We start from the raw sequence: 15,311 nt of genomic DNA on the forward strand, positions 1-15,311 counted from the left end.
GTCTGTCCTTATACGACAGCCCAAAGTTAGCTGAAGAAATGTTAGAGAGCAAATATGTTGTTATTTATTGTGGATTGTTAATAAAAAGAAGCTGGTTGCTAACATCACCACCTTGTGTACAAATATTTGTTTGCATGCAGTTTTTAATGGTTTTAGGCAGTGCTGTAACTTCATTAGACGGCATTACAGAACCTCAGTTGCACAAAAGAACACTTAAATAATTTTATCATCAAAAGTCTTTTTAATTTTAACACTTTTTTGTTTAGCTGTATGCTTACACTCATCTGCATTAAGACTAAAAGTAAACTTCCATATACTGTGAACAAATGTTGGCTGGAATAAACAGTCAAAAATCAACAGAACAGGATTTCAGCAGTGGTAAGTATACTTGCAAAAGTACTAATAAAGCTAAGATTCATAATTAAAGTATGTTCAACCAGTTTCTGAAGTCTCTTTAGCCACTTTTTTTTTTTTTGAGAAATGACAGGTTTTTACATTTATAGGGACTGCCTTGCTTCTGCCAAGTATTACAACTTCCTCGCATTTTAAACATACACCTGATTTTAAGAGCATAAACTAGTTCATCCATGGCTTGAAATCACTTCTAGGATCAGTAAGCATGATGAGGTACTCGACTCATGAGTCAGGTGAAGAAGGTACAGACACAAGGCTTACAAATCTTAACCAATGAACCCCATAATATCAAGCTGATATTGACAGGTGGTCTATACCTACTTTTAGGACAGGTGGTCCTACCACTTTTAAGATAGAAAATCAGAGTTAGCATCAAGGTTGGCAGTCAGAGAGGAACAAGAAGAATGAAATAACAGGGCAGTTTCATGCTGCTAAATGAAAAAATCTACAAGGAAAGAGTAGCCTGACTGAACTAAAATATTCCCTCAGTTATTGCTGACCTGCTAGCACACACAGTGGCGCTCTCTGGGCACTTTTCAAAAAGAGAAACATACAGCCCCTTTTCCCAGGCCACTATAGCAGAAAAACATGGAAGCATTAAAAAGAAAGAGACGATATGCACAAAGGGTTGTTGTGATGGTGGCTGACTACGACTGATAATGAGGTCATATTAAAACTGTATTTCTTCTGTTTTCTCCAATCTTCAAAGGAAGAAGGGATCTTTATGAGGAACAGGAGTGCAGAGGAGGACAGGATTTTTCACACAAGATCAAGAAAAAAAATGTTTCATGTATAGGAGTGGTAGAGGAGAAGCTGAAAAACAGGCAAAGAGAATAGACCAGGGAAGCAATTGGATGCCACTAGGCAGGTAAAAAGGGCTCAGTCACAGGGGACTCAGCACACGTGCAGAAGATGTTAGATTGGTGGAGGGCTATGGAGTGAAGGGATTCAAAGATGGACAGAACTACCGGATGATCTTAAAAGTGGGTTTTGCACCGACAGAAAGACTTGAGGTCAAATGCTGATGACTCCAGGAAGCTCCACTGAGCAAGAAACTAAAAGTGAATGGCCTGGTCAAGAAGAAAAGAAAAAAAAATAGTAACAGATTTCTATGTGCTTTAATTAAGCAGAAGGAGAGAAAAAAACAAGTTCTGGATTAGGAAGTTGAAAGACAGAGGACCTTGTGGAGTTTCCCTTTGGAGCTACCTTTTCCAGTAAGCTTTAACACATTCCTCAATACAGTATTTTTGTACTCCACACAATGATGCCTTTAGCATTGATCCTGCAGGAACAGAGATCTCTGGCTGTATGAAATTCTTTTCCAAAGAGGACATTTTAAATTAGTTAGAAAATATTAAAGTTATCCTTAAACAATGTGATTGTAAAATACCACAGCCATTAGAGTTCTGTATTTTTCTCTACTGATCATTTAGAGTTTGAAGACAGAAAGCAGCACATGAACACAACTCTATAGCCATTTTTATTAAAATATTATGTCTACAGTGAAGAGTTATGAGAAGAGATACTGTACCTTTCTTTCTTAATAGTTCGATTATACTTCGCTCATGGTTTATTTATTGTTTTTACCTGCTGATATGGAGTTTTGCCTGCACAGGTTGCAGAAAAATGAAGAGCAAGGCTGTGGAAAAGCATCTGATCCTGACCTGCTCCACACTAACCTGCCTCACCTGTTCTGTCAGAGTCCCAGTATTCCAGTTCCGCACCAATTAAAATACGCAGCCCTTTGCAGTAGCCAATGCATGCTCAACGAACCATGACAAAAACATTATCTAATCTCTGTTCTATATTTTATCTCTCCTTTAAAAGTTCTGTTAACAAATATAGAAATGTGTCACCAATGTGATTACAAATGAAACTGATTTGCTGTTCTAATGACAATAATTGCATTTGCCAGCACTGTTGATACAGTACAAGTTGTCATCTGATAGTTTCAAGAAAAAAAGAAAGAAGAGGGAAGTTAAAATAGGATAGAGATGAGCACAGTAAGAAAGAAGTGCAAAAAAAAAAAAACACTGACTGAAATGATTGAGAAAGGGTTGGCTCAGAAAGTGCTAAGAGACAGAAAGCAGCATGGAAGAGAGAAATTAGTGCAAAAATAGTCTTCAGTTATGAGAAATGTTCATGAGAAACTTTCTTAGGATAATCTCCTTGTCTACCATAAGTAGTTATGTGACATGTTTCCACAACTAAGAGCCTCACAATCTTCATGTATTTACATGCACTAGATGGTAAAGGCAGGGGACGTTATAATGTACTAAAGGTGACTGAGATCCAGGCTGAAAGTCCAGCTTTACTGACATTAAAGGAAGTTCAGTAGTGTCTTGCATGGGGTTCAGAAGGTCACCCTAAGGAATTTGGGTGTAGTCACACAGGAAAGCTGTCACAACTAAATTTCACCAAGACTTTTCCTAGCCCTAATCTTTGGATCACTCTGCTTGTGTTGAAGGAAGAGGCTAGTTAGCAGCAGAACTCTGGAACTCTTTCACTGAATTTTATACACTGTGTCTATTACATGTACCGATATATCAGACCAGGATCACCCCACAAACTGGGATCCTGTTTCAATGTCTTGCAGTCTACGATTTAGAAGAAAGAGCGCTGCAGATTACTGTGACCTACAGAATCTTTACGTGAACTTCTCACACTGCAGCCCACCACACGTGCCAGGAGCAGACTACACATCTCTCAGAAGTTATTTCAAAATGGTGTAAGTTGACAATACAATAGCTGTAGCTGAAGGTACAGACATAAGCAGGTGATATCATTGGTTAACCTGGGCTGTAAACTTACACCAATTTATTAGTTAGCCTTTACTTATATTTTTGTTTTCATTTTACAGCAAATACAAGGTAGATTAGTTATCTCTGCCTAGACATAGACTACCTTGAGCAAACTCATATTTACCATGGACAGTAAGAGCACATAACATGGTCAGACATCTCAGAGCAGCCAACACAACCTGATTTGTTAGTATGCAGTAATTTTTCCAATACTTTATTGTGTGAACACATATTTGCTGGAATAGATCGCTTTGGGTTTATAAAACCTTCTGGAAGCCCATACGTACTACTAGTACATGCTTACATAATACAATTTGATGCTAGCTGTACCATGGAAGTAGGCCAAAAACTTGCAAGAGAAACCAGAAGATCACTGAAAATATGTGAGAATAAGAACTGTCATCCAAACTAACCTAAAAACCTTAATGTTACTACTTTTGAAAGAGTCCTCCTTTTGGACCTTGGCCCTGCCTGTGTGTACAAGTGAATGCAGGCAAGTGTAATAGGACTACTCATGCATAAAGCTAGTCACATGCATTAACATTGGCAGGAACAAGGACTTTCTTTTCATACTTACACTAGAGGATAGTAAAAGAAATTCTGTTCAAAGAAATCCATCAACTAATTCAAACTCTGAGCTAGCTACTTCAGAACCTAGTACAATGGCCACACTCAATGAGTCCATTGAAGACCTGGAGACGAAGTAAAAACAGGTTTCTTTTTGAAGAACATTATGAGATCAATATGGTGCTGTGGATGTTAGGAAAAGTCACTTTAATAAAAAGGAAATTGCACATAATGTAACAAAACAATTGCTATTTGGAAGGCCCTGAAAAAATTAAACAATGTAATATGATCTTCCTTAACTTCATTTCCCATCCACTGCAGAAATTATAACAATAAAGTTTTATACATAAGCAACTTTATGAGCTGAAATAAGAGAATGTATAATTCCTTTCCACAGACTAAACCAAAAGAAATGAAGAAAAAAAATGATTCTTCTCTGTTAGCCTCCTGTGTAAAATTTTTCTCCTTATCATCTCATCTAGTCATATCTTTCCGCAGTTTGAATTACCCTCTTTTCCTCAATCTGGTAAGGCAGTGAAAGGATGTTTGTTCTGCTAATTAACTTTATTACCCTGATAACTCCCTGCAGCCTTTGACGAAAACAATTACCGTTCCTCCTTTTTTTTTCCCCACTGGCAAAAAAAAAAAAAAAAGATGACTATTAATTAGAAACGAGGCCCCGGTCCCTGCCATGTTAGCCTGCCACGTTCTCAGACCCTCGAGCGGGATAGCATTACATTGTCAGTAGTAATTTAGCTCTCATCTGTCTCTGCTAATTATTGTCACATTCATCAAATTCATCAACAAAAGTGCTCTCAGAAGGATTGCATATTTGCAGTTAATACAGCATAAACTGGTATTACCCATCACCACATTTGTGATGATGAGAGGGACACAACTTATTCATCCCTAATTAGAGCAAGCTGGGTAATTAATTATACATTCCGCCTTATTACTTCTGAGTTCCCAGATATTGTTTGTCTAAAAAGGGGGAGAGAGGAAGAGAGAGAAGCCTGAAAATGAAAAAAAAAAAAGGGGGGGGGGGGGAGAGGAGAGAGAGAGGGAGAGGGGGAGAGAGAGAGAGAGAAATGTGTGATGTGTTTTGTCACATGTGCTATGCCATAATTCCCACCTGACAAACTAGCTGAATCAGTAGAAAATTGCAAGTTGTCAGCAGCAGAACAAACTGCTGTAATAGCTGATTAATGATCAACACCTGTGACAGGTGCTATACGGGACTGTAAACTTGGTGTGATTAACAGTCACTGGACGAATAAATATTAGTGACAGTCAGTGGAGAGCGAGTTTGCGTGTTTTAACAAATCTCACACGTTACAGTTATTGATATTTCTAGTGTAGGCACTTTTTTTGGTAATTATCTGACAACACTGGAAGTGTGTTTTAATACAGTATGTTTGTTTCTCTTCTGTTCATTTATTTCAGAGCTCAAAGTTGTGTTTTGACAAGATGACCTAGCAGAGTTCAAAACAGCAGACAAATTTAGAGTAGTCACAAATAGTTTATTCTATGTCCAGCTCATAGCAACATTCCCAAATATTCTTTCAAGAAGCTTAAATATATATATATATAAGCCTACAAACATAAAAACATAAGCATTTTATAAATATGCATACACAGAGATATGTTTTAAAGGCCTGTCGTTCTAAGAGTCAACTCAGTTTTATTTCTTATGTCAGTGGTTATGACCTAGACCTGAATGCCACGGGAAATCAATATTTTCTTGGTTCCATCACAGAAGATGCATAGATTTCTTCTGAAGGACAATTTGGATCTCATTAAGTTAGACTTACAAAATTCCTGTAATATATCACAACAGGGCATGAAAGGTATCCATTTATAGCATTGCTGTATGCTCAGCACAGTAGGATCTAAGCAATTCCCACATACACTAGAGCTATATCGGGATCCTCTTTGGCTAGCATAAAATACATATTTCATCCTCATCCCTGGTTACAGATATGCTGATTAGGTAAAATATATATTCTTACATAGAAAGCCATATATTAGAAAGCTTACATAGAGCAAGTAAAAAGACATGAACACACATAACAGTAAGAAAAATGTGCCAGCTAACTGGAAGCCAGTAAATGCAGATTTTCTCACCAACCCAATAGCATTCTCAAATCCTAAACATGAAGTAATGCCACCATTTTCTTCTAACGAGTTCTTTAGTGGGCTAAATAAAGATGAAACCAATCTGAAGTCATTACTTCAGACTTTCACATATGTCATGTGAAAGAATCAAATGACTGGTCAGATACATCACCTTGTCCACATGACAGCTTTTCCCAGCCTGCCAATTAGAACCAAAATTTTAAAGGGAAACTGAAAGCTGGAAAACCGTGACTCTGCTGAAGGGGTTTCAGTATTTTCTGCTAAAACTTTATCTCCAAGAATGTCAGATAAGTTATCCATTAAGATTGGTCCATTAGAAAAATAAAGATATTTTCCTCAGAACAACTTCTGGATACAAATGTAATTAAATATATTATACAGATTTACCTATATCACATCAGAAGACACAGGCAAAAAGGCAAAAAAAAAAAAAAAAAAAAAAAAAAGGCAAAGAAGTTCCTGCTTGTATCAGTTACCTGAAGGAAATGACAATATAAATCCTCGCCTACAGCACAAGAAATTCCAGTCATTTGAACCTTTAATGGAAAATCCTGAACATGTGGAATTGACCTGTTGCTTCTCCAACCAGACTCGCAGCCATACATATATGAAACAACTGAATGTTTTTTCCATTTCAATATTTTCTAACAAGCAGTAAAGAAAGATTGTATTTATTAGCACTAATCAATTAGAAATATGCTTTTAAGCATTAACTGTTTCATAGACACTTCTTTAGATATACAGAACTGCGGGAAAGGGCTTTGTGTATGGATGGAAAAACCTGAAAACCTGTCAATATTAAACAATTTTCCATGAACTTTCCAGTCATTCTTTTACAGATGAAGTGAAGACAGTGGAAAAATTTAAAGAGAACACAATATTAATACTAAATCCATAAGCCCCACCACATGAATAACAGTTTAGGTAACTCTAATATTTATCCTTTAATAATGGAAAGAAGGTGGACATAAACTCCAGTCTTTAAAAGACAGAAACATTTTGAAAACATTCTCTCTAAAAATTGCTATTAATTTGTCATCCCACTCCACATTTTCATTCATTTCTATATGAGAAAATATAAATGTCCTGAGTAATTTTATAATGAATGTACAATATATTTTGTGAAAAGTTTAATAGGTATAATACCTTTTTTTTTTTTTCTGATTAATCTTCAGTGTAGCAGTCTTCAACCTAAAACATACGAGTAATAGCTTGAAAGCTCTATGCAAAATGTATGTAAATTTGTTATGCATACTACAGATACATCTGATAGGCAGCAGTGCAGCTAGCCAAAAGCCTAGGAAGGAGGCCAATCTCGCATCCAGATGCCATTGATAGAAAGACACTGTGTGGCATTGACGTTCCCAGCTGCCAGGCTCACCATGCATTTTTACAACAGTTGACTGTAGCAGAATGAGACCTTGTAGAGCTCTCTACTGATAAATAATAACAACACAAACACTTCTAATGAGTGCAAAAATCTGGCAGTAAAAATATCTTAAAATAAACATTTTCCTACAAGCAATTTCTAGTTATCTGGAAATTGCGTTATCTTCACTATATTGAACCAAAGGGAGAGCTGAAAAAATTCTCAAAATTTATGCTGAATTTGCTAACAACTTTAAATATGATTTCATATACCTTGAATACTATGTTTTCATGTAGTTTTATGAAACTGAAAACCATTCCCAGTTATGAATGCAGAAACCTGCTTTGAAATGGAGGTTGAGTATAGAAACCAAGTAAAGGGATCAATTGACTTTAATTTACTGAGCTTTGGAACAATTTGTAATTTGAAGAATGAAAAAAAAAAAAGGAAAGAAACTATCAAAAGACAATAGTAGAGCAAATTAATCAGGCCTGAGACCAAGAGATGAGGAATTACTCATTCCTCTGTAAATTACAAACCTTGTTATTACTCTTCACTTAAACAATATGTTGCAAATAGGATCTAGCAAGTAATGTTCATCTGTTCTTTAAAGTAGTGTACAATAAAACAAACAAGCAAATTTTACCAGGAAAGCAGCCATTGATGAAATACCTCACTCAATTTAACTAAAATGAATTTGGAATTACAATTCAACATCACTTTAATTCATGCTGTTCTGCCTATGAATCAATCATAGGTAGGCTTCAAGACAGATATTCCTTTGTTCAGTTTGCCAAAATTTTTAAAGTAGCAAATTTCATGAGAGAATTGTAGATTATTCACTAATCTGAAGAACATACATTATCAAATTTCAGGTGTAAATGAACGTGTGTATGAAGCAAAAATACTGAGTTCAAAATCAAATCCTTTTTAATCTTGTAAATAACACAAGAGGAACAAATAAATAAAAAAAAAATATAGTCAATTGCAGATGTTCTTGAACCAAGTCTACAGTATTTAGAAACTTATTTATAAATATAAATATAAATATAAAATATTTTATATTTTTTTTATTATAAAATAAACTTATTTCTAAATTTTCTATTTATTTTTTAACCAGTATTTAGATCATTGTCTTGTCCTCTTTGGAAATAAATAAATAAATAAATAAGAAGCTACTGATTGCTGAACTTTATTCTGGGACATATTGACTTTTTGTGTTTCTTCCTACACTGTTAATCATGTAAATTTATCCTTATATCAGCATCAAATACATACAAGACTTCTAAGATATTAACCTGATTTCTTTGTATGATTCCTTTTCAGAAGACATTTACAAAGCATCTTCATCCTGTATAAGAAAAAAATTGTAATTCACCTGATGAAGACAGAAAATTATAATTAGAGATCATCCAACAATTTTGATCATTTCAGCAAGACAGCTTGCTGAAATCTATGTCTTTTAGTTTACAAAATCATGTAGAGCTGCACTATGTTATGTATGCCTGTGTTGCACAACTGTGCAGGGAGGAATTAGGAAGACAAAACAGCAGCTTTGGTACATGCTGGCCCATTATCAGGACCTTACTGATAGGTGAAATCTTGGGATGGTGGTACCACACCGGTCCAATTCCTTGTCAATAGCCATTTTTCAGGCACATATACATGAAGAAGTTAATACCTTCTGCATCACAGGAACCCTGAATGGACAGATACACCCCAAAACTACAGAAAGTAAACACTTCAGGAATACACACTGCCCCTATGGAAAGGTCTTTAAGGGAATACCACCAGGGGAGAAACTTTAACAAACTACTGCATGAATATTTGTCAGATCGCTGTCTACTCTCCTCTGTAGAACTTTCGGGCTTAGTGTTCTTAAATAATCTACTATTTTTCATCATAAGAGAAACATTCTTTCTACAAAGGAATAAATATTTAGGAAACTAACTGCATTTTTTTCTCTTTTGGATTTTTCCATTACAAAGGACAATTTTGTGGATATTAATGCTTAATTTAAACTTATGAAAGACTCCTAACTAATTTAAGCAGAGAGACAAAGTAAAATATATAACCTAGTTTTGAATGACTGGGCACTCCCAAGACAACATAAGATTTTGGCATGTTTTAGTGTTTTTTTATTTTCTATCTGCACATATAGGAATATTGTTTATAACCCTTTAAAGTTGAACATTCAAAGAAAGATTTTTAAATAGAAGGATCAGCAATTCCCCACAGATGTCTTCATTAAAGAGATGCAAATACATTTTTTTTAACAGCAGCAACATTAATTGCACTACAAGCTTCAGTATAAGTGTTATCATTGATGCATCATTCAAAAAAAAAAGACATGAACAAACATATGAAATGCTCATCGATGTAGTCAGAAGTTAAACACTCTATAGCAAGAAATAATACAGCAGACAGACTACTTACATGCACAGTGAAATTCCTGGTGAATGTATGTGTGATCGCTAAAATGACAACTGCATATCTGGCATTGTGGAAAATACAGGAGACAGTGAATGACCAAAATCTAATCTCAGTTACACCAACTTGCACAGGAATAATGACACTGACATCAGTGAAGTTATTCTGGATTTTCATCCACACATCCAAAGTCCTTCTTCTAAGCAGTTAACAGCCTGAGAAGACAAACATCAACCTCCATACGATAATTCCCCCTAAGTGATATTTTATTTATTCTTTATAATTCTTCACACAACCTTCTTTATTTTTGCAATACCAGAATGAGAAAAGCACTGTTTATAAAATGAGTTTTCCAGAAGTGAGTCATGCTGGACACCACAGGAAAAAGTCATCTGGGAAAGTGACTAACACTTTGAAAAACAATCTTAGCTGTTACAAATATTGATTATACTCTCATTTTTTCTAGGAAACTATTTTTATCAATAGCAATACATGAATCAATGGAAGCCAGCAAAAACAAAATAAAATAGTACTTATCTGACATACAGTTAGTGTTTATGTTTAGGAGATGACACAAACGCAAGACAACCAAATTGCAAATCAAAAGGATCCTGTAAAAAGATCCGTAAGTTGGATCAGTCAATACAGGCTTTTTGTATTTTAAAATATGCATTTCACAGATTCTCCTGACCACAGCACTTTCTTAGAATGACATTTGTATACACAGAGAGCTAAAGAAAAGCCTATATTTGTTCTTACACATTTAACATGCCTGTTTCTCCTCTCCCCCATCACCATCCTTTGTTTTTCTGCTCAACTAAACTGTAAGTTGATCAGGACAAATATACTGCTCTCTCACAGAGCATTTCTTGAGTATGTAGTACTGTGGAACTTGGTCTTCATTTTGACCAGGGATCCCTCAAAACATTGCGTAACAACAACAACAACGATGAAGATATTATGGCAGAATTAAAAAAAATTTCCCTAAAACTTATTCAGAATCAGGTTTTAACTTTATTTTCAATCATACTTTAAGAAAGATACTGAAGAAGTCAGCAAACTACTCAAACTACTGTTGCTTAGATTATAATTAGACTTAGTTAATTACTAAATATTTAAAAATCACTCATATACTTAAAACACAGGAAGTTAAACAAATCCCAAAACATGCTTTGATAGTTATTACTTTTTAGCATTGAGGCTCAAAAAGCTTCACAAATATTTTGTAACAACTTAAAGTTGTTTTTTCTCATTGTAAATCCAGCCAATTGCATTACAATATTCATTAACTTAATAAAGAACAAAACTGAAGTGTAACAAGGTTCCGCTGATGGACACACACAAAGTCAGCCAAATCTGACCTATGTTAAGTATTTTTCTGTACCCAAACAAATTCAGTTTTTCTCCCATAAAATAAGGTGGTCACAGATAGTTTATAATAATGCTTAAAAGCAAATATACGAATGAGCAGCAGCAGTTCCTTATACTCTAGGACTTCCAGTCAGTCTCCTGGGCCAGTATGAAGAGAGAGAGTCGAAGAGCTCATAGGGAAAGCCCCAAACACCAATGAAGTTAAAGCACTCTCCAGCCCACCCGCCAGAATGGTCCCCACTTTTGCCTTCACAGCAAATTGCCAGTCAGTTTTGTTTGCTGGCTTGAGAAATGGCTGCTTCCACAGGAATTTCATTTTTTAAAAATCTAAATCTATAGAGAACTTGCCACAACAACATAATTTTAAATAAGCATAGAGCAAAAAGTTAGGATCTGCAGAGTTCCTAAGATTCAGATATGAACAGATCTAAGGATAATAGTGATTATGTGATTTTCGTATCCTTAAGATGATAATTTAGGACGACAACATACTAATGCAAAATAGGTGATTACTTTCTGAGTTAACTACAAATTTTGCCCATGATTAAATGGTGCTAGAGTCATCAGTGACTGAAATTACATTTGATGCTATCTATATAAATAAAATATAGCTATATTAACACTATAGACTTAATTTTAAGAAGAACATAAAACCAAGGCATGTGCATATTCCAGATTAATCTTTAAACAGTGGGTTTGTTCTTCAATGTTCAGACCACTACCAGTTACACAGAAGCACTTATATTTTTCTATTATTCAATAACTTTAGAAAAATTAGCACAATCTGAGTTATTTCAGAAATTATCACTTAGATTTTAACAATACTAATATCAAGTTTCTTAAGAATGTTTTTTCCCTGACATGTAAATTAAGGATAATCTGTTTATGTATTAAGCCAAGCCACTATATATTTATTCACTTTCTAGCTAAAGGAATCAATTAAAACATTAAATATAAAACTAATGTAGTTTGCAGATGGCATTGTACTTTGAAACATTTTGGTAAGAGTATTAGGCCTTCAATGGAAAAGATATTCCTAATAGTGATGTTTTGAAGAATGACAGTGTGATCAGTCAAAGAATCTGATTTTTGAATTCTTGTCGAAACAAGTCCAATCTACATATCATTATTCCCTTCTAAAAACAGAATTCAATGGGAGCTATGCCTCTATAAAAATTGAAGAACTAAGCAGTATCAGGAACTATTCTAAAACTTTGAAATCGTAATGACATACATTATTTTTCCAAGTTGATATAGTCCAGAGTTTCACTCTTTTCCTTATTAAATTACATTGAAAAAGGCGGATGGAATACTGGGCAAGTCCCTTAAGTTCACATTGGTTTAACAGGTCATTTCTGAGTAGGGATCAGCCCTTTGAGCACATCAGCAACTTCTGGAAGTGCTGCGCACAGTCATTCTTCAGGAAGCCAATAGCAGAGGGAGGGGATGCACTCACCTGATGATCTCTGAAGGCAAAACTCACATCTATTTCAGTTAAAAATTTTGTTTGGAAAGCCTAATTGGCTGTTTAATTTCCCACTGTGCATAGTTTCAAAGTGCAGGCAGAATAGTTACTAGTTTTTTCTTACTAGAAAAATCATCATACTAACATGCAACTCTCTGGTATTGTAATTTATGCAATCTTAAGACAGGGATATAAGGTAAGGGCCACCTGGGCCCAGCTATGGCAGACATTTTCTTACGAATATCAGCAGCTCATGAATATAAAAAATTACAGGAAAATAAAATTTATAAAACCTAGACCTGGGAACAAAAATCTCAGAGATCAACAACTCCAAAAAATCTAGTGTCACATTCCTAAGAATGTCAGATTAAACTAACATGTGCCAGTCAATATTGGTACACTGTGACCCTTGATGCCTCCTAAGCAAAACTATTAAGTCCAACATTTTCTCCTGTAAGCACTTATCTGTAAGGATGGCTAACATGTCCTCTGAAGCAGATATTGAAACTGATTGGACAATAGGTAGATACCAGACAGGGGCCTGGGGGCCGACCTCTAGAAATAGGGGGAGAAAATCTTAATCTGCAACACAATGCAGCTCTCTTGAAACCCTATCATTTTCACTTCCCATGTGTCTGCTGCCTGACTGTGAATGGATTTGAAAAGGAATGGTTAGTGCTGAAAATTGGATCAGAGCTAACATTCTCTCATTTTTATCAGCAGCTGCCAAAGGTCATCTGACATAATAGCTGATGAATTCAAGCCCAGTGGATTTCATTTGCAATTTTCAATTTACTGAGGCCTCCAAACCCCACAGTGATAAAAGCTTCCCCTATCGTGGCCTGTCACAAACATCAAGAAACTGCACAAACCCACAAGAAAGAAATAGGAGAAAGCTGTGCATCATCACAGTTACAGATAAGGAGAACAGGAAGAAACAGTATCATGTAGAAAGGTGTGGAGCGGCATGTGTGGTTGAGTTTCTAAATGCCAATTGTAATGAAAAGACTATGAAGAGCAATCAAATAACTTCTACAGAATAACATCACGGTTCCCCTCCCCCCTTCAGTTTGAAAATTGCCTTCTAATCTCTTGCTTGACATCCTGAAGGCAAAAGTGAAAGTGAAAAACCCTGTTTATTTAGACATGGAAAGTATTGTACTATTGATATATTTACTGTAGTTTTGATTTACAAATGCATGCTGTTAAGAGACCTATTATCAGAGAAACATTATGTCAGCGCAAAATAGGAAGCACATTTGTTTGCTGGCAGGCGGACTTTAGATCTTTACTTCTGATCCACAGGGAACACAAATGACCTCCAGTTCATGGGTGCTGGAGGTTTTAGAGCCTACTGATCATATACCTACATTCAGTGACTTTTCCATATACTTATACAATGCAGAAGCTAACCACTTTTGCCAGATCAACGTTGTAAGAAATTTGCATAGGATCCTATTCCAAGTGGTTAAAGAAAATAAATTATAAACAACCTCCTTCATATTGGAAGAAACGTATTTTGCTAAAAGGCCAAGCAGATCATGTTCTCTGCTTCTCAATGACTACACCATGAAAGAAAATATTCAGAAAGAAAGTTACTGTTACACAGGTTAACGCTGAAAAAAAGGTATTTCCAGGCAATAGCACCTAGTTCCAAAGTACCAACTCAATCTCATCAGTAGCAAAATACTTTGAACTCTATTACATATAGCAGCAGAACAAACTCATGTTTCAGTAGTCTTCACAATAACTCCAAGTCAAACAGACAGGAAACACAACTACTATCAGATTCTCTACTGGATTCTCCTTGGACTCAAAGCCAAGGATGGGAATAACTCAAAAATAGTCTCAACAGTAAAAAAACCCCTTGGCATAGTACTAAACATAAAATCACAGGAACACCAAGTACAGGAAGAAGCATTGCACAGTGAATAATGACATTACCATTCAGTGCTTAGAATGGTTCAGTTTGTCTTTTGAAAAGTTATGAAGACCCAAAAAAAGGTAGATGTTTATGACGATGTGATTCTCTGTTCACTGGAAGTAACTAAGCAGTTCATCTAAACATTGGCAAGGGGTTTTTATAATTACTAATACCTTAAGAATAGTCCCAATGGCATCCCTGCCTGTTTGAGCTTTATGATGATAGTTTCTTTACTATTTTGGGAAGGTTCATTTTAGAGTTCACAAAAAAACTATGTGTAGCCATAGACAGCATTTCAAAGATGAGGTGTTGCATTGCCTAGGTAAACCACCACAGAGCTGGTTCCCTTCAGATACACAAACAGCAGCTACACATCACAGTTGCACTTACAAATTTTATAGCACTAGTACTGTTATTACTTTTCATCACCTAAAATATGATAGGCCTCTTTCAGAAAGTAAAATCAAGACAAAATATTTTATACTGTAAATAAAATTGCATCGTGCACAGACAGAAGAATATTGGAAAAGGTAAAATAAACACTGTGAAGAAAATACTGTGACTGCCTAGAGATCTTTTTTGGTTTTGTTTTTAATATGAGAGGTTCCTTTTTTTACTTCCTTTTTTTTTCTTTAAAAAAAAACAACTACCTATCTACCTGTAAATATTTTTAACATCTCTAATCACCACAATAACTGAAAATCCTGCACATAAAAAAAGTTTTCAATAGACTCCTTGGAGTTTAGAAATTCTTGTTCTTTGTCTTTAAGCCACTGTTACGATTATACAGATAATATTTGGGAGTTTTTTTTATTTTTTTTTTCTGTAGGAATG

At 35.2% G+C, this 15,311-nt stretch overlaps 1 protein-coding gene across 12 annotated transcripts in view; it reads right to left on the minus strand.

The window, feature by feature from the left end:
- Positions 1-15,311, minus strand: part of LOC106032159 (SRY-box transcription factor 2) — a 275,642-nt gene that overhangs the window by 94,900 nt on the left and 165,431 nt on the right. The window contains exons 4-5 of one of the 12 annotated variants that reach the window (XM_067002291.1): positions 8,586-8,638; positions 7,010-7,351 (exon numbers count right to left, since the gene is read on the minus strand). The exons of the other annotated variants lie outside the window; for them this stretch is intronic. Of the exons in view, the coding sequence (XP_066858392.1) occupies positions 8,621-8,638 (18 nt within the window). The 3' untranslated portion in view covers positions 7,010-7,351; positions 8,586-8,620. Of the gene's footprint in view, positions 1-7,009; positions 7,352-8,585; positions 8,639-15,311 lie in introns of those variants that run through there. 12 annotated transcript variants of the gene reach the window in all.

The sequence above is a fragment of the Anser cygnoides genome, chromosome 9 (genome assembly GCF_040182565.1).
Source record: "Anser cygnoides isolate HZ-2024a breed goose chromosome 9, Taihu_goose_T2T_genome, whole genome shotgun sequence".
Lineage (NCBI taxonomy): Eukaryota > Metazoa > Chordata > Aves > Anseriformes > Anatidae > Anser > Anser cygnoides.